General features: G+C 42.4%; 1 protein-coding gene across 3 annotated transcripts in view; it reads right to left on the minus strand.

Annotated features, from left to right (window-relative positions):
* Positions 1-1,529: 1,529 nt before the first annotated feature.
* The window catches only part of EZH2 (enhancer of zeste 2 polycomb repressive complex 2 subunit), a 60,818-nt gene continuing 41,829 nt past the window's right edge, over positions 1,530-20,518 (minus strand). For 2 of the 3 annotated variants that reach the window (XM_083188548.1, XM_083188547.1), the window contains exons 8-21: positions 15,298-15,461; positions 13,788-13,879; positions 12,868-12,939; positions 12,523-12,763; positions 12,261-12,430; positions 11,824-11,918; positions 10,349-10,389; positions 8,473-8,598; positions 8,125-8,303; positions 6,258-6,353; positions 5,292-5,373; positions 3,981-4,061; positions 1,958-2,042; positions 1,530-1,846 (exon numbers count right to left, since the gene is read on the minus strand). In XM_083188548.1, coding sequence (XP_083044674.1) covers positions 1,786-1,846; positions 1,958-2,042; positions 3,981-4,061; positions 5,292-5,373; positions 6,258-6,353; positions 8,125-8,303; positions 8,473-8,598; positions 10,349-10,389; positions 11,824-11,918; positions 12,261-12,430; positions 12,523-12,763; positions 12,868-12,939; positions 13,788-13,879; positions 15,298-15,461 — 1,585 coding nt within the window. In that variant the 3' untranslated portion in view covers positions 1,530-1,785. Of the gene's footprint in view, positions 1,847-1,957; positions 2,043-3,980; positions 4,062-5,291; positions 5,374-6,257; positions 6,354-6,861; positions 6,902-8,124; positions 8,304-8,472; positions 8,599-10,348; positions 10,390-11,823; positions 11,919-12,260; positions 12,431-12,522; positions 12,764-12,867; positions 12,940-13,787; positions 13,880-15,297; positions 15,462-20,518 lie in introns of those variants that run through there. The other variant, XM_083188549.1, reaches the window with a different exon arrangement.

The following is a 20,518-nucleotide window of genomic DNA, read 5'->3' on the forward strand; positions in this document are numbered from 1 at the left end:
GGAGGCGAGCAGGGAGAAGTTGAGAACTTGATGACATGACGCTGGCTCCCGGGCAGCGCCGCAGGGGCGGGAGCCAGGAGGAACAGATAACTTGGAAAAAAAAAACGCCCATAGAGATGACTAGCAAGCCATTGATTGGCTGAGAGCTCTCTCAATGGCTTGCTAGTCATCTCTATGGGCGTTTTTTTTTTTTTTTTTTTTAAAGTTATCTGTTGCTCCCGGTGCTGCCCGGCAGCCAGCGTCATGTCATCAAGTTCTCCCTGCTCGCCTCCCGCTGTCACCGGACCGCAACATAGCTTCCTCCAGCCTGGCGCCATATGCAGCCTCCCCCTGCTTGGCTCTCTATAGCCGGCATCCCCCGCCCGCTGCTGTCCCACTGCACGGCTCCCTGGCTGGGCTGCACAGATTTGGCAAATCTTATGTGCAGCCCATCCGACCTCCCGATGCGCACAGGACCGCGCATCGGATCGGAGGGTATGTCTACAAGTGCGATTTGGGCCGATTTCACTGCCCGATTCATCCGAATCGGGTGAAATCGTTCCCATATCGCATAGTGTATGGGGGCCTTTAGAGGAAAGAGCAGATCTTTTGCCAAGGTACACATACTGTAGAAGACTAAATTCACTAACCACTTTCCATATGGTGTATTGTACTAGGTCGACATAAAGTTCAACATGCAATAAAGCGACAGGATCATTAGGTCGACAGTCAAAAGGTCAACATGGGTTTTCCACCTATTCTTTAGAGCAGATAGGCGGTATTTCATGCATCCAGAGGAGGGAGAATAGATTAGTGTTAACCAATACAATTTTTTTAGATGACCCCATGTAGACCTTTTTACTGTCGATCTAATGCCATGTAGACCTTTTTAGTGTGTCAACCTAAGGCATAGCAACCTAATTCATTTTGACCTTCCTGTGGGTGACCTCATGATACACATCCTTTCCATATGAACTAGCACAGTGGTTCCCAAACTTTTTTGCATCATGGCACACTAGATTATCAAAATATTTGTCAAGGCACCCCTAGGTGCAAAGTTTGCTACCGAGAATGTCAGAAAAGTTGTGCTTATTTGTCATCCTTAGGTCCAGTTATGTGGGGAGGGTCAGAATTCACTTCTGTTTATCCACAGATTTTAAAACTAAGCCACAAGCACTGATTTTGCCTATTTCATTGACCATAAATAATTTGAATTGGATCTAGACCACCAAACCGAGGCACCCCTGCATGTGCTCTGAGGCACCCCAGGGAGCCCAGGCGCACAGTTTGGGAACCACTGAACTAGCACATCTGGATGTGGTATTCAAGAAAATAATAAATGCACCATCAATATTTACAATAGTCTAAATAAGTGATGCATTAAGTCTGTATTACACACACCTCAAAGTATCTGGTGTATAAGCCCTTAATTAGGGGAACAATACAAATACCTTAACAGATAAAAGCTGTAAGCCAATACTAATGACAGAAGTGTAGAATAAGGTTTTGTGTCTTGGTGAAGAAAAGAATGAAGCCAGTCATACAGGAAGTAACGAAGTTCAAGTATATTTTATTTGAGGTGGGAGATGTACCACAATACATTATTGCCAAAAGTTCACTGGTACAAAACATTTTGCAGCTGGCAAAAAGAATAACTGATTTTCATCTCTATAAATTACTTGTACAGTACTCATTAGATGTAGAACTTCATCTCGCATTTCTTTTTCTTTGTAGCTAAAATTGCGCCAGTATTAGAAATTCCTGAAGAAGGTAAGGCATGGGTTGCAAGAGGAGGTAGCTGGTGATTCACGGGATCTCCATTTCTCTCTCAATACCCACATACTTTAGAGCATCAGCTTGGCTATATCTACAAAGAGAGGACAGGAAATCTCAATGACTGCATAAGCTGGTAAAATAGAAGGTCGTTCACATTAAGTTCTGTTTCACTGCAGTTCATGGCAATTTTCACATTACGTACCTGTAATCAAAGAAGAGTTCTTCGCCTGTTTGAATGGCTCTTTTTGCAAATATGCCTATTCTATGATCTCCATTCACCATCATTACTGAAATGAGAGGAAAATAGAACATTAAAACTGGATCACATTGTGGTTTGTGATGCTATTGGTTTGTTTTGTGTATAGAACTAATTTGGTAACAATAACTATGGATAAGATTAAAAACCAAAATCAAGGGCATAGAAGATACACATTGCACTGAAAGCAGCAGGGACCGTTTCCTCATTGCACATGTCTGGCTGTGACCTACTCAGCTAGGCAATACTGGTCCTTCAACTAAGGGGCCGATTCAGACCTGAATACCTACAGGTCCAAATTCGGCCTTGTTCCTGATGGTGGGGGTCTGCGCATGTGCTTAGTTGTGCATGTGCAAACCCCCCCAAGTGAACGCCTTCGGTGATTTATACACTCGCTGGGGCATTCGCTACATGATGGGTTGACAGGGGGTGGTCGCATGGAACGGTCAAGCATTTTATGGGCATTCCCAAAGAAACGCTGGGCGTACCCCTTCTAACGCATGCGTGCCCAATGCCTGTTTGGGGCAGGTGGCTGAATTCACATGACATTAGCGCCCATTCCCAATTCGGCGGAAAGAGGCCATATGAAAAGTATAGACTTACTTTTCATACGGATGTGTGGAATAATCGTTCGATAGTGAGCGACCATCGGATACATTTTTTCTCCGTGCAGCCGCACGTGAGCGGATGTGTACACACCTGCTTGCATGGTAGCGCAGGGTTCGGGCTGCGTTCCACGGGTTGGCAGTTTAGTCAATATATGAATCAAAATTTTTTATTGCGCTTCATTTATTGCACTAAGAAGTTTTCTGTAAGATTTTTCCTGTGTTATAGGTCACAAATCTGTTCTCATAAGTCTTTTTGGTACTTGTTTCTTAGCACGGCGCCCCCGATTTTGATCTTAATACATCTTATACAATCGCATCGTATGCAATATAGTGGCATGCGATGCGATTTTTAATTGTACAAGCACCCTGATGGGTGCTTACAATGTTAAATGCACCCCAATTGTCAACGCCACCCCCACTATCAATGCCAACCCGAAGCGTGACGAGCGCAGCGAGCCCCTGAGGGGCGGCGTTACACGTCCTCCGACCTTTTCATACCCCCACTATCCACGTCGGCGTGGAGTTTAGATAGTGTGGCGAGCGCAGCGGGCCCGAAGCGTGGCGATCCCCGCGAGGGGACGCCGATTACTTTACATGTATTCCGTGTCCCCTCACGGGGCTCGCTGCTCTCGCCATGCTTCGGCTCGTATTCCGCTTGCCACACTTCGGGCTTGGTGGCTCGCCACATTATCTTAAATCAACTCCATGTCGACGTGGATAGTGGAGGTATGAAAAGGTTGGAGGTCGTGTACCGCCGCGCTTCGGGTTGTCGTTGATAGTGGGGGTGGCGTTGACAATGGGGGTGCATTTAACATTGTAAGCACCCATCAGGGTGCTTGTACAATTAAAAATCGCATCGCATGCCATTTGCTGGCATTCAATGCTATGCGATATTTCATTGTACAAGCACTCCTGTTAATTTAATGGGAATATTGCATCTCACACCACTAAGTACGGTATGCAATGGGCGCCGTGCTAGGAAACAAGTACCGTCTTTTTTTTCAACAAAATTATTATACTTGGTTCCAGGGCATGGTCCAGATGAGGGTCTGCAGTGCAGTTCAAAATTCAAATAGGGAAGATACAGCAACTGCCACTAACTGCCATTCCAAACTGACTCACTGGTAGCTGCTGTGGCTGCCCTATTTGAATTGTGGACTGTGCTGCTGACTTCGCGTCGGTATCTAAGCAGCAGAAAAACTGGGAGATTTGGGCTAACCTTCTAGGAAATTTTAACTATCTAGTCGAAATCTCCTGCCAAAATCCCAACATGTGTACACCTTAAGTGCCACTGGAGCAGTTGTAGATTTTGCTGGATAAAAAGTACAGAATTACCACATAGAGGAGCAGATAAAAGTTACCTTTTGCATAGCAGTTTGGATTCACAGAATGATTTGCAAAACGAATTTTGTTGCCTTTGCGAGTTGCATCAACTACAAAATCTAGAACAGACAATAAGGGAAGAAATGTGGTCAAAAATAGATTTGAAACACGGGCAGCTGTATAGATATAAAGAAATTCAAATGTAGTGTTTTTCCATCACTAAGATCAATGTGACAAAGTAATATAGTGTGTGATCTATCTATCTATCTATAGTGATCGGCACTCTGGAGTAATAACATAGTAGGCCCCGATGCCATCCACGGTGCTTCCACACTGGATAAATAGACGCAGAGTACGGCGGCACTCAGAGGACTTTAAATAGAATACAACAGACAGAGACTGCAGCAAGCAGAGCTTGATAACGGTCAATAGAAAACAAAACATTGTATGAACGAAAAATGTATGATCGCAGTGATAGAGATTATATATATATAGATAGATAGATATAGAAGATTCTTAGGCGACTGTGTTGATCATTGTAGCCTTATCAGCGGCAACATTGTTTTTATTGAGTATCTCCCACACTGCACTATTCCAAGCACACCATGCTTAGCGCAAAAGAATGCTGGCAGGAGCATTATCCTACTGCTCCATAGAGGGCAGTTGATGCAAAAAGGTGATACGTACACTCTTAAAAAGGTAATTTTGCTATAGTATACATACAAGAAACCCCAAAAGTATAAAGCAGAAGCATATAGGTGTAGCCGTTAAAAAAAAAAAAAAACACCATAATTCAAATTCCCGGAGTTTGAGAATCAAAGCCCAAATCAACACCCTATAGACCAGTGGTTCTCAACCTTGGTCCTCAAGGACCCCCAACAGTGCATGTTTTCCAGGTCATCTGGCAGGTGCACTCATTCACTGACAAATTTTAAAAGATCACAGGTGGAGCTAATTATTTCACCTGTCATTCTGTGTGGAGACCTGGAAAACGTCCACTGTTGGGGGTACTTGGGGACTGAGGTTGAGAAACACTGCCATAGACCACAGGTTCCCAAACATGACCTTAAGGCACTATACCAGTGCAGATTTTAAGTATATCCATACTTGGTCACATGTGACTTATTTAGCAATGCAGTCAATTTTATTTAGCCACCTGTGCTTAGCTATGGATATACTTAAAGCTTGAACTAATAGGTGCCCTCAGGACTGCGTTTGAGAACCTCTGCCATAGACAATCCCTAGAATGATCTGAATATGGTTGTCCATAACAAAAATCTGGATGCAGTTTAATCAGTATTGTAGAGCAGACACATTGGAATGATATGTATATCATTTTTAAGACTTACCGTTGTTCAAGTTGAACAGGAAGCTACACATGTACTTATCATACACTTTGCCTCTTCGATCTGCTTCATCCTGAGATATGATCTGAACATAAAACACAATCATGTTTTCTTGGAATCCAAGTTATACAGAATAGGCATTTATAGTTACTATCACAATACTTATTGTCTTCTACACATCAAATATTCATTCAGACATTCTATCAGTAAAGGGACATGGTATGTGTTGGTTTACTTTAGTGTGCCTGCTGTTCTGCTCCAACCCACATCACACCTACTATGTTTTGCCACATGGCCTCTGTGTTTCCTACCCCGCCTGTCTTGCTCCATCCCCCTGTTCTGCATCATTCTATACCCTTCCTTCCGCAGTTGTACAGTTACCTTACCCATTCACAGCATGTCCTCTCTGGCTAGGGTCTGTCCTGCTGCCATAATGGGGCCTACACACAGGGCGATTTCAGGGCATTATCTAACCAATCTGACTGGATCGCTTAGAAAATGCCCCTACATCGTTCAGTGTGTAGTGGTCATAGCATTTGCAATGTGCAGCCAAGCCAGCATGCTAGATAAATCTAGTACCATCACCGGTCAGAGCCAGTGTTCTCCAATGACACATCGCACATTGTGCAGCGCTGTGTGCTGACTGATCTGCATTGCTCAGCAGAGGCCCCTTAACACTGCTAGCTACTGGAAAGGTGGTGCATGCCCCGGCTCTCCCTGTGCATGCATGGTGGAGACAGGACAGCCCTCATGAGACCATTATAAAGAGTACTTTGATTCCCGCAATGTACATAAGGTTTCTTAAAAGGTTTACCAAATACCTTCTTAGCAAAAGTGGCCAACCTTTGTCACATAAAACAAACTCAAAAAGACAACTATAGAAGTAAACAAAAAAAAAACAAAAAAAAAGGGTATAGTAGGAATACCTGCATATGCAGATGACCTGGTTTCATTTTATACACAACGTACCTCTCCACAGTACTCAGAAATAAACTCATTCTTCTGTACAGGGTCTTTAATGAAAATCCCCCAGCCAGCCACATCCGATGGAGCCAACAGCAAATGCTAATGAAAACAGAGATCTTATGTTACAAATGAAACATATGCATTTGTGTGCATGAAGGAAACTGATTAAATGTAATGTCAGCAATAAAAAGACTTTTGCAAAAAGGGGGAAATTATAATAAAAAAAAATAATAATCTCGATGACTAATGCAGTTTACATAACCCACCTCACTGTGCCATAAGCAGTTCACAGGTGCAAGACATACATTCGAGTACGTGAACATGGCAAGCATAAGCTGCAAAAACCACAAAACTGCACCTATTGCAAGGCACACATCCAATGGCATTTCCCTCCCCTTTCTGAGCCACAAAGACATGGAGAACATGGAAAAAATAAATAAAAAAAAAACAGATTAATGAGACCTGCTCTAACATGGCTGCGTCTCATGATTGTAGTAGAAGAAATGTAGTTTGAAATGGCCAGCTCACGCTCTGCACCGTCTCTTATGTCAAGGCAGCCATATCGCCCATTCACGTGCATCTTATCCAAAAACTGGAGAGGCCTTACCTAGCCTTCTGCCTCTTTGCCAATATTGGATGAAATCAGTCTGCAGGATCAAATGTTATTGAAAGAGGGGGGCAAACAAAGACAGGGTATTTGTTACATTCCTCTAACCCAAGAGAAAGGCAACATTATTGTCACTTATCTAATCATCTTTTCACTGGTTGTAAAATCTGCAGCTTAAATAATGTGTAGAAGACTCCTACAGTTCGTCTCTTCATAAAGGTACCGCAGCAGTGTTTGGCCCCCTCCCCCTCCTATGCCGCCTGTGACCTTCCCGGGTGGCAGGATCGCATGCAGCCCTCTTCACTGCCCTCGGGAGAGGGGCTGAGTCAGAGGTTGGATGGGCACCAGGTGCGACCTCTATTTCAGATCTGATGTGCAACGGGAACATGCATCGGTTCCGAGGGGGCGATTTCTCAGGCCGATGCGTCAGGATCGGGTAAAATAGGCCCAAATCGTACTAGTGTATAGACACCTTAAGTATTGCTAAAAAGGGCTGTTGACCTAAAATGACCATTATACAGTAAAGGCCCCCTTACACTTGTTCAACTTATTGTTCAACAAATTGAACCTGATTGACTCAAGATTTATCCTATGTGCAGGAGGTTTAATCTCATCCAATCTCTTGGTTATACCCAATGGCAAGGGATTGTGGATTGTGTCCTACACATCAGGCACATACGATTTTGTCAGACAGGCACATTGATTCCTCCCCCTCCCCCCCCCCCCCCCCCCCCCCTCTTTTGCATGTGATATACCAAATGTGATCCCAGCCAAGCCTACCCGGCTAAGAAGCAATCAAAGAGATTGCTTGTGCAATGCCCATGGAACCGCGCATTGCAATAGACATTTTGTCTTTCACCTGCAATTTTGGCTCTTTTCCTGTGACTAATCGCCGGAATTGCAGAAAGAGAGCCCAAATTTCAGGTGAATTGTCCAGTGTAGTCTTAGGACTCTGAACCATAACTAGTAAATAGTGTAATTTGTAATAGTGGAAGGGAGCCCCAAAAACATTATTACTGCTCTGCTCTCAAACACTGGATGCAATCTACTATCCTGACTCCCCCTATAGGTTTGGCATGTTTATAGGTCTCCCCATTGTTTTTTTGGCCCTGGACCCCCCAATATCATAAAATGGCCTTGGGGGCGAGGAGGTACCCCTGCAGGAGAGTGTCCGCAAATTATTTTAGCTGAGAACTTAACCGTCAAGTCCCTCAACTAACATAAAAAGCGGCAACACTAACATGATGTGCCTGTGGTACTAACCTTCTTTGATCCCCGCTGAATGCTGCAGTTCTTGCACGACACATTTTTGCTGTCCCAGTGATCAGCAGCCCCACAGGTGAGACACAGGTCTGGGTCACACTCCCGCACAGCGAGGTAACAAGGACACTGCTTGGTGTTGCACTGTGCTTTACAGCGACATCCAGGGAATCTGTTTTGGCCTGCATGGATAGGAGTCTGTTAGTAGGATACAATGTCCAAATAAACAAAATGAAAGCATGTCAAATGAAAAAATAAAAGTAGACTACATAAAACAAGTAATAGGTCTCCACCTACATAACATTACTTTTACAGCCTTCGATACGTAATCTCTTTAGGCATGCAACTTACACTCAGAGCTACACTGGCAAAACTTCTCACAGAAATTCTGTGCAATCACACAGGGACAGGAGCCGTCACAGGGCTGGCGGGGGTGATCGCAAGGCTGGTAATTGTAAACATGATTAGAGGAGCCATCTGGAACAGAGAAAATTAAATTAAGCAGGTAGACCCACTCAACCAAATATATCATTAAAGTCATACATACAATTGTTTTTATAAACTAAAATAGCCACATTGATACATGTAACATGCCTCACAGCCTGGGGGGGGGGGGGGGGGGGTTGGGGGAGAGGACCTGCGCCCTGACATTGGCGACCATGGACCATACATGCCTTCGAAATGGGGGCAATACCCCAGGTGCTGCCTCCAAATGCCACAGCAAGTGCCATTTTCTGCCCAGACATATTATTGTGGGATTATTAGAGGACCAATGTCCTTTCTTTTTCATTATTAAGCAAATGGAAAATGCAGCTTTCAAATGGATTGCAAGAGATCATACAGACTAGTTCTATTCTCCCCGTGCATTGTGGACATTTTGGAAGACATCTTGGCCAATCTTCAAATACAACAGTGCAACACTGAATTAGGGCTGGGATGTGTTTTCCCTTACAAACAAGACAGTGAGTGCCGCTATATATCTATCTATATACTCACATACATACAATAAATATTTACTTATTGAATTAATTATTGGCTGCTTAAACAAAAACCACCCAATGCCTGCAGATTACTTCATCCAAGTAGAAGGCAATGGCTGTACATATATTATACACTAAGACAGACAGGAGATATTACATGGGAAAGCACTGCTCCAAGGTGGGATTCGATTATATTTACACTGTGACTATCAGTCCATGTAGCCATTTTAGTTCGGATTAAGGATATACATAAAATAACCTATTTGTAATAAGTGGCATTTCCCCCACATAGAATAATGTAAAACCAAATCATCTCTGGAAGTGATAAAAAGAAAAGCTCAAAGACATATTCATAATAAAAGGGTACTTGTGTATTTGCAGGGCGCCCAATTAGCATACGTACGCTAGCGTAGGGAAATCGCATTGCGCCGTTTTAGTGCCGTGCGATGCTCCTATGTAATTTATTCACTGCTCTCTTGCCCCGGCCAATCGCAATGAGGTTTTAGGCACCCACTATCCACCCCGAGGGGAGGCGGAACGCGTCCTCCTGACCTTTTCATACCCCCACTATCCACGTTAGCGTGGAGTTGATTTTATAGTGTGGCGAGAGTAGCAAGCCATCGAGCCCGAAGCGTGACAAACGCAGCAAGCCCCGCAGATTATTTTACATGTATTCCGCGTCCACTCGCCATGCTTCTGGCTCGGTGGCTCGCTCCGCTTGCCACACTATATAAAATCAACTCCACGATAACGTGGATAGTGGGGGTATGAAAAGGTCGGGAGGACGTGTTCCGCCGCCACTCAACACGCTGCGGGGTGGAGTGCACAGTGGGGAGGGTGCCTAAATCTCATAGAAGTGTATAATAAATGTAATGGCATCGCAGCCTATAAAATCGCATACGATACATACGATGTGATCCACCGGGGCCAAGAGAGCAGTGATTAAATTACATAGGAAAGATTCTTACGCAGAACTAAGCAAATTGCTTATTGGGCGCCCTGCTAATACACAAGTACCAATAAAAGTACTAGACTGACATTTTCATAATGGTAATCAATAACATAACTAGTAGCTAGTCTATTTTCAGGTAGTCAGGGCGATCATGGGTGAGATATGACAATTCCCCTCCAACACGATAATGCAGTCTAGAGAACTTGCCTGTGCATGTTATATTATCCAGTCATAAGAAAGTAGACCATCACAGAGGTTTATATATGTAAAATAAGCTCACAAACTATATACAAACCTTTTTTCAACTGTATTTTCCTGCAGTGAGCAGCCCACAGCCTGTTAAAACAATTTCCCATTGGGGAATTAATGGAATTCGGTTCAAAATAACATTCTTTTGTTTATCAGCTAGCATCAAAAAGAATAAAAACAAATTAATCTGGACATCCTACTCAAATAAGAGAGGTCACACAGCAGAAAGTGCAATTGCTACAATGTAAATATATGGTATTTAAAAGCCAAAGTACATCCTGGTTTGTAGAACACTGTGGCTTAAACAGGTATTACACCCAAAAATTAATCATGTTTTCTTTCCTCATTAATCCAATCTCCTCTGTATTGATGAAAACTAATATCTGATGGCATCGATTACTAGCAGTAACATACAATTTTTTTATAGTTGCACCAGAATCTACAAAATCGGGTTTGCCACCTGTACAAAATGCATAGAAAAGAGACACAGGGCATACATGGCTTGCATTCAAGGTATACACATCATTATTTGAAGCACAGTAATCCTTTGAGTGCCAAGTGAATTTGCCAAAATAGGTGGGAAAATTGCTAAGCAAACCCTTTTATGCATCATAATGACCTGTAAGGTTTTCTTTATATAGGAAATTAAATCTTATTTCACACATTTTATATTTGACTTTATATAACAAATGTGAGCAACGCTGACATTTTTAGCAATATCTTGCACATCTCTCATAGATGCGATATGGCTTCCGATGTTGCCGATATAGTGAACATCGGAAGCCATATCGCATGGTGATTGTATGCTTTTTTAGGGCTTGCGAGCCGATGCGCGCTCCTATGTGAGTGTAAGTCGGTGGTCAAATAGAGAGGGCAGCCAAGACTATATAGTCCAAATTGTGCCACTGCATGCATGCTGTGCTATGCGAGTTCCGATATGATCTGATCGTATCGGGACTCGCATAGCACGGCATATCTACCGCGTGTACACACCATCACAGATTTAAGCACTCAAAGGGTTAGTCAACAAAACAACATACAAAGGAAAATATTTTGGAGACTGTGCTAGCAACAAAACAAATGTATTCCCTGCATATTCTTCAGTGTTCAATTGTTTGCTATGAAATGAGGACTAAATTAAAAGCAGGGGGAGAGACAAGATCCCTCACTATGACACAGAACTAATCCTTTTCTAAAAAGATATGTATTTCATTTGTATTTAAAAAAAATAAAAAAAAGACCATCATAACACCACAATACAACAGTTCAATTCCATCATTTAGACTGCTTGAAGTAATGGTTGTTGAAAGGGAATGGAAGAGTCTTAAGCACCATTAATACAGCTCTCTCTAATGCGATTAATTACACTTTAGTAGACGTTGTGGTTTTTCTTAGCACAAGCACTTTTCTAATCTAACAAATACTTATTCATCTAATTGGTATTTATCAGCGATCGAGGCCTAAGAAAACCTCCTTCCGTACAGCTAGGGATACAAAGACAAATCAGAATAAAAAGGTGACCTGTGTTTCCGTTTCTTCTTCCTTGGTGGTGTGTCTACATCCTCCTCAAGGACTGGAGCTATGATATTAGATTCCTTCACTCTGAACTCGTACACCTGCAATAGATATACCATGTACTCCTTTCTGGGGGAATCAGAGCAAAGCTAAGATAATTGAATTAAACAAATTGTTGGGGGAACTATACAGGTAGGTTTTTTTTTTCTTTTTCGGGGGTGTTCTAGAGTGAGAGACTTAAAAGGCAAGCCAGAGAAATATGCCATAAAATGTAAGATGTATATATAAACCAAAGTCTCCGGATCAGGCCTCGAGAGTTCCCAGATGTAATAAGAACACACTAATAAGCTCATCTAAATTTCTCCTATGGTTTACCATTACAGACTAAAAAAAAGATCATATGGCCTTAGAAACTGACTTAACGCTGAGGGAGACAGAATTACCTGCCGACATGTCTTTGTGCCAATCAGCTTTGCAATTGCACAGTAGTTGTCGTAATAGGTTCCAATGAGGACTCTAAACAAAGAGGCTTCAGCTCCACTCCAATCTACATTCTCAGGGATCTCAATATTTGGCTTCATCTTGACTGGTGTTTGGCAGCGAGAGTTTGCTTCTACAAGACCAAGTGAAAGTTTGACATCAGTTAGTACTCAGCAGTACATAAAACCTCCCTCAGATGAAATCGTATTCTGTTAAGTCACTTGCCAGAAGAGCTTGAGGTCTCGTCTTTCTTCTCTTCTTCCTCCTTATCATTGCTCTCTCCACCTGTTTCAGTGCCAGCTTCCCTGTCGCTATCTGTGTCTTTGGCTTCTGACACATTCACGGTTGGCGTGCTAGGTCTGCTGGTGCTGTTTGGAAGTCTACCTCTTCGACGGCCACCTGGGCGTTTTGGTGGAGTCTTTATCCTCTCTGCTGTCAATGCTGCAGCAAATTCCTTTGCTCCCTCCTACAGAAAAAAGTTCCCTTAGTGAAAATGGTGCAAATTTAATTTTCCAAAAAATAATAAAAACTGTATTCTTATAGGGATATAACAGCAATGATCATGCATACCTTTGAAGAGACTGTGGGGTCTTCAGCAGCTGTCAAAAACATATGATCCCATGATCCCCTGCAATAACTCGGCTAGTAAAGAGTCATGGGAGTTAGAGAGGAACTGACAACTTACAAAGATTAAAACTATGCTTGCATTAAGACTTCTTATTCTACAATAATTAAAAGAAACCCATTCCCACACACAAGTTCCTCTTCTATATCAAAGGAAATGGTTACATCACATTTCATACATACAATAAAAAAAATATTCTATGAATCACAAATCAATGTACACAAAATATCTTAAGTTTAATTATATGCAACAAACAGTTGTGCAACTAAATATATACAAAGCAGCCCCCTCCCAATACAAGGCAGATATCCAATAGGGCAGCTTCAGTCCAAGTTACTGGGATAAGGAAGGGAAGGCAGGCCCGATAAATACCACAGATGACTCCCAGCACTCAGGTCAGGAAAGGTAGTCACTTACACAATCTCCCTGAATGCCATCTGGAGTACACTTTAGTAAAAGCTTTGCATTTGAACTTTTCATGCAGAATTGTATGAACAGCTGCATTAAAAATAACCTGTAATTGCACTTGCATATTCTGTAGCTATGTGTCAATCAAAACATTTAGTAAAATATCCCATTCAATAAAATATTCATTATTCCGTTATCAACTATTATAAAATGAATCTAAGTACTTTAGAACATTCAGTTCTACAGAGAAAACGATAAATAAAAAGGATGAAGAGATTTGTAAAGAGTTAATAAGTACCGGTAAATAGCTTTCCTGTATGTACATCTAATATAAGCCTTAACCTTGACTTGATAAAACACATCCTGTGACACACAGAGGACTATAGATAAGAGTGAGAGTGTGTATATGGGCAAGTTTAACCCTCCACAGACTGGATAACAATCAGAAACCACTTACCAGAAGTTGATAACAGTGAGGTCCACAAGGTTTTCCATCATTTGCACCTTCATTATTTTTTCTTTTGTAGGTGTTCGGAGTGGCATGAAAAGCTGTTTTAGACATTAAGGGGAAATTATTTATTGACCGCTGACAGCAAAAAGAGCACAATTCATATAGCTCAAAGGAAATAAAACGCATCTCTAGACATGTATAATAATGGTGAATGTGTTTGTTTCACATGGGACATATTTTTTTCTCAGCCCCCACCCCAATCCTTTGGGTTATTTTTGATTAATAAAAGCCTTTTTATGCAAACAGCACTCTCAGCACATTCATTAACATATACTGTGGGGCAACATTCATCTGAATTAACATCACCAGTTTCCTATGTGAAACAAACACATTCACCATACTGAATGGTATACTTTAGGAGTGCAGGTTACAAAATCCCTATTTTTGTCATTATCTATTCTCCATGAGGAAGGTTTCCTCACCTGTAACCAGCAGCACCCACACAGAGTATAGCTACTCAAGCAGTGAGCGCCAACTACAACTACTGTATTAAAATTGCCGGGTAAAGCAGTTCTACCCAGTAATGTGGCTTTTAACACAGGTTTTTTGCAGTATTCATTCTGTGGGAGTCCTGATTTGTGGAACTATGGGCCTTATTCTAGTTCACTCTGACAAAATCCTCCTTAGATGGACAAAACCATGTGCACTGCAGGGGGGCAGATGTAACTTGTGCAGAGAGAATTAGATATGAGTGAGTTAATTTGTTTCTGTGCAGGGTAAATACTGGCTGCGTTATTTTTACACTGCAATATAGATCTCACTTTGAAGTAAAACCCCACCCAAATCTAATTCTCTCTGCACAAGTAACATCTGCCCCACCTGCAGTGCACATGGATTTGTCCATCTAAGAAGGATTTTTGTCAGAAAGAGTGAACTAGAATAAGGCCCTATGTTACAAGCACTTTTTACGGGTAATCAGGATTTCCTTAATTTCATCAGTTCCTCTTTAGCCAATTATCAGAACTATGCTTTTTTTTTTTTCCTTCAATGCTTTTTAATCGGGCAATCTAATTACATCACCCCATAAAAAACACACACACTGCACCCCAAAAACCCACAGGTCCAGCGACACCTGTGTTTGTTTTTAGCACTGTAGCTCTGTTTTTGGGGATTTTGCTTACCCTGCTTCAGCAAGACAAAACAAAATCCCTGATAAAACACTGTAGTCGCGCTTGGTGATCAAAGGCAATTGGATACTGCTCATAACATTATAGACTTGCAGTCCTATCCATGCTAAGAGCAGTGCCGGAGTCAGCTTTGGCTCAATAACTACTGTGTGTACAGCTTCTAAATGCACATTTCCTACAACAATACTGACAAATGCACATTTCCTACAACAATACTGACAATTTTATTTATTATGGTGCAGAATTTTGAGCAGTTTAAAATTAGATAACTTAAGTAACTTTTATAGCACCAAAGAGTTTACATATGGCCCAGTAAGAACTGCACTTACGATGCAAAAAACAGTCATATTTGAAACATCGCCTACAGAACAGAGTATGGAATGAATGAAGACTCTGCTCCCTCTGCACAGATTTTGCATTTGGTCCATCAATATTGGGGGTGCACTCTGGAGGTAGAGCCCCAGGTAACTGTTGCTCTGTTAATTCCTTGTATCTGAAAAAGGTAAAAACAAAAAATATCTTATTTTTTTACATTTACGTTAATATAGTTTATAGGGATTCAACAGCAGCTATTTAACCCCTTCCCGCCGCAGCCTGTTTTTGCCTTCCTGACAGAGCCCTTTTTTTCAAATCTGACAGGTATCACTTAAGTGGGGATAACTTTTTTTTGCTTTTACTTATCCCAGTGATTTTGAGATTGTTTTCTCGTGACACATTGTACTTCAAGTTAGTGGTAAATTTGGGTCGATACAGTCTGTGTTTTTTTGTGAAAAATACCAAAATGTCATAAAAAAATAGAAAATTTAGCAATTTTCAAAATGTTAAATTTTCTGCTTGTGAGACAAATAATCATACCACTCAAAATAGTTAATAACTAACATAGACCATATGTCTACTTTATGTTTCCATCATTATTTCAACATCCTTTTAATTTTTTTGGACACTAGGAGGCTTAAAATATGAATAGCAAATTCTCAAATTTTCAAGAAAATGTCAAACTCTGATTTTTTTAGGAACCAGTTCAGTTCTGATGTGACTGAGGGACTTGTATGTGAGACACCCCCATAAATGATGCCATTTCAAAAACTGCACCCCTCACAGTATTCAAAACAGCATTTTGGAAGTTTGTTAACCCTTTAGGTGTTTCACAGGAATTAAAACAAAGTGTAGGTGAAAATTCAAAATTTCATTTTTTTTGGCAGATTTGCAATTTTAATACATTTTTCTAAGGAACACAGTAGATTTTACTAGAGAAATGTGACTAAAAATTGATTCCCCCAATTCTTTTGTTTTCATAAATATCCTATATGTGGCCCTAGTGTGCACGTTGACCAAACCACAGGCTTCATAATAGAAGGAGCACCTACTTGATTTTGGAGCCTCCTTTTTATGAGATTATTTTTTAGGCACCATGAGGTGCTAAAAGTTAGGAACCCCCCTACAAGTGACCCCACACCCCTCAGGGAATTCATCTAGGGGTATAGTGTACATTTCAAACCCCCAGGGGTTTCACCAATTGTGGTACAACTGGGCAGTGAAAATGAAAAATTACATTTTTTACACAAAAATGCAGTTCTGGCTCAAAATTTTTCATTTTCACAAGGAATGAAGGAGACAAAGCACCCCAAAATATGTGCCCCAATTTCTCCCGAGTACGGCAATGCCTCACATGTGACCAAAAAATACCATTTGGGTGCATGGCAGGACTCAGAAGGGAAGGAGTGATATTTGGATTTTGCAGCACAGATTCTGGTGGAATGTTGGTGGGTGCTATGTCGCATTAGCAAGACCCCCGAAGCACCAATACAGTGGAACCCCCCCACAAGTGACCCCATTTTGCAAACTACACCCCTCAGGGAATTCATATAGGGGTATAGTGTACATTTCAAACCCCCAGGGGTTTCACCAATTTTGGTACAACTGGGCTGTGAAAATGAAAAATTACATTTTTTACACAAAAATGCAGTTCTGGCTCCAAATTTTTCATTTTCACAAGGAATGAAGGAGACAAAGCACCCCAAAATCTGTGCCCCAATTTCTCCCGAGTACGGCAATGCCTCATGTGTGACCAAAAAATGGCAGGACTCAGAAGGGAAGGAGTGATATTTGGATTTTGCAGCACAGATTCTGGTGGAATGTTGGTGGGTGCTATGTCGCATTAGCAAGACCCCCAAAGCACCAATACAGTGGAACCCCCCCCCACAAGTGACCCATTTTGCAAACTATACCCCTCAGGGAATTCATCTAGGGGTATAACCCCCAGGGGTTTCACCAATTTTGGTACAACTGGGCTGTGCAAATGAAAAATTACATTTTTTTACACAAAAATGCAGTTCTGGCTCAAAATTTTTCATTTTCACAAGGAATGAAGGAGACAAAGCACCCCAAAATCTGTGCCCCAATTTCTCCCGAGTACGGCAATGCCTCATGTGTGACCAAACAATGGCAGGACTCAGAAGGGAAGGAGTGATATTTGGATTTTGCAGCACAGATTCTGGTGGAATGTTGGTGGGTGCTATGTCGCATTAGCAAGACCCCCAAAGCACCAATACAGTGGAAGCCCCCACAAGTGACCCCATTTTGCAAACTATACCCCTCAGGGAATTCATCTAGGGGTATAGTGTACATTTCAAACCCCCAGGGGTTTCACCAATTTTGGTACAACTGGGCTGTGAAAATGAAAAATTACATTTTTTTACACAAAAATGCAGTTCTGGCTCAAAATTTTTCATTTTCATAAGGTATGAAGGAGAAAAAGCACCCCAAAATCTGTGCCCCAATTTCTCCCGAGTATGGCAATGCCTCATATGTGACCAAAAAATACCAGTTGGGTGCATGGCAGGACTCAGAAGGGAAGGAGTGATTTTTGGATTTTGCAGCTCAGATTGTGGTGGAATGAATGGTGGGTGCTATGTGGCATTAGCAAGACCCCCGAAGCACGGTGAAATGATTAACCTAATAATCCATAGATGTGTGGTATATTTTAAAACACTCCTTTATACATAGGCCGGGTTTGTCGGGGCAAGTTTCACAGTGGAAAATAGTATCCTTTCTTATTCCCTTTTTATAGCAAACTTTGCACCTTTTTTGTGTCCTGCCCTTTTTTGCAGTGGAGGGGATTTCGTTAGGAAAATGCTGCCCTGGTACAATACGGGGGCCAGTACTAGAAGTACTGGGGCCCTCTGCCTGCTGGTTCCCAAATATTAGGCCCTTTATGACTTCCTCTTGAAAGTGCATAAATGTCCCCCTCTGGCTGGTAGAACGGAATAGCACGTAAGCGTTATACAGTGGCATCTGGATGATATACACGGCCAGCTTCTTGTACCAGATTTTTGTTTTCCGCAGGGGACTGTACGGCTTCAGTACCTGATCTGAAAGATCCACTCCGCCCATGTACTTATTGTAATCTAGGATACAATTAGGTTTTGAGGTGTGGGTACTGGTACCTCGTACAGGGACGGAGGTGGTACTGTCTCCATGAATTGTTGTCAGTATAAGGACATCCCTCTTGTCCTTATATTTGACCAACAACATATTTTCGGTGCATATTCCCCTGCTTTCACCCCTTCTCAGTAATTGGGCAACGTGCGTTTTTGGGAGGCCTCTTTGGTTCTTGCGCACAGTACCGCAAGCTGCTGTACCTCTTGAACCAAGGGCCTTAAACAGGGGGATGCTAGTGTAAAAGTTAACCACATAGAGGTGATAACCTTTATCCAGGAAGGGGTGCACTAAATCCCAGACAATTTTTCCACTAACACCTACGAGGGAGGGGGGGCATTCTGGCGGTTCAATTCTTGAGTCCTTCCCTTCATATACCCTAAACCTGTGGGTGTACCCTGAGGTGCTTTCACACAGCTTATACATTTTTATGCCATACCTTGCCCTCTTATTGGGAAGGTACTGGCGGAATTTAACCCTTCCTTTAAAATGTATAAGGGACTCGTCGATACAAATATATTTTTTAGGGATGTACATCTCTGCAAATTTGGCACTGAAATGATCAATGACCGGCCTGACTTTGAATAGCCGGTCAAAGGTGGGATCATCTCTGGGTGGGCACTGTGCATTATCGGTGTAATGTAAAAATTTAAGGATTGTCTCAAAATGAGTCCGAGCCATGGCCATACGGTAAAGTGGGGTGCTGTACAGAACATCTGTACTCCAATATTGCCTAATTTCTGGCTTTTTTACTATGCCCATATGTAACACCAGACCCCAAAACGTCATCATCTCTACTGCATCTACAGGGGTCCACCTAGCAAATGATGACGTGGGGTCATAAAAAAAAATTATATCAACCCTGTGCCAAAAATGCTGTTCAGTAATGTACGTCACTGATCAGCGCTCAGCGGCCACAGGACACCCACAAAAGCAACGTGGGTGTAAAAACAATTTAAAAAAAATAAACCACAGCACTCTCCAAAAAAAAAAAACAATTTAAAAAAACTGCAGAAAAAAAATTATATCAACCCTGTGCCAAAAATGCTGTTCAGTGATGTACGTCACTGATCAGCGCTCAGCGGCCACAGGACACCCACAAAAGCAACGTGGGTGTAAAAACAAAACCCCACTGCACTCTCCAAAAAAAAACAAAAAACTGCAGATCAGTGATGCAACACTGATTAGCAGTGAGGGGCAGCAGGCACCCAACTGTGGGTGCTACCTGACAGGGTATATATATAAAAAAAAAAAACCCTGGACCCCAAAAAAGTTGCTGATCAGTTAATTTATACTGATCAGCACAAAAGGGGGGGCAGCAGTCAGTTGCACAGGCAGCACAAGCTTTGGTGCAACTGACAGGTATATATATAAAAAAAATAACCCCTGCACCCCCAAAAAGTTGCTGATCAGCACAGATATACTGATCAGCACAAAAGGGGGTGCAGCAGACACAAAATATAGCACTCTCTATCAGTCTCTGTCACTATCTCTGACTATCTCTCACTATCTGTCACTCTATGACACTGCAGTAGCAGCACACAGGAAGTGACAAGATCCAGTAAGCATCCAGCTGCTGGCAGCACGCTACCAGCGGTGATCAGGTAAGTATCAGGCAAGTATCAGGCAAGGATAAGGTATGTATATCACGACAGATTGGCCGGTGACCGCTCTGCACGCAATTCCAGACCGGAATGGCGTCTGCAGCGCAGTCACCGTTAGTTTAAATAACGCGCTATGGCTGTGATTGGTCCGTCGGTCCGACGGACCAATCACAGCCTTGGGGGCAGGTGGGGTGAGGTGTGGTCATCACCGGTGACCCCCTCACGCCCCCTCCCACCCGGCGGTGATTGACACCTGTGTTACCGAGCGTCATATTCGCCGGTAACACAGGAAAACGCTGCGATTGGCTGTGAACAGCCAATCACAGCGATCGCCGACGGTGGGGGAGGCATCGCCGCCGCCCCTGGACATGCTGGGACATGTCTGCTGTCAGGAACAGCAGACATGTTTAAACTGTCACCGCGTCTATAGACGCGGGGACAGTTTAAAGTCATGACGTATATATACGTCATGTGTCGGGAAGTACATCCCGGCCATGACGTATATATA

Source organism: Crinia signifera, chromosome 5, assembly GCF_055691185.1.
Source record: "Crinia signifera chromosome 5, ASM5569118v1, whole genome shotgun sequence".
Classification (NCBI taxonomy): Eukaryota; Metazoa; Chordata; class Amphibia; order Anura; family Myobatrachidae; genus Crinia; species Crinia signifera.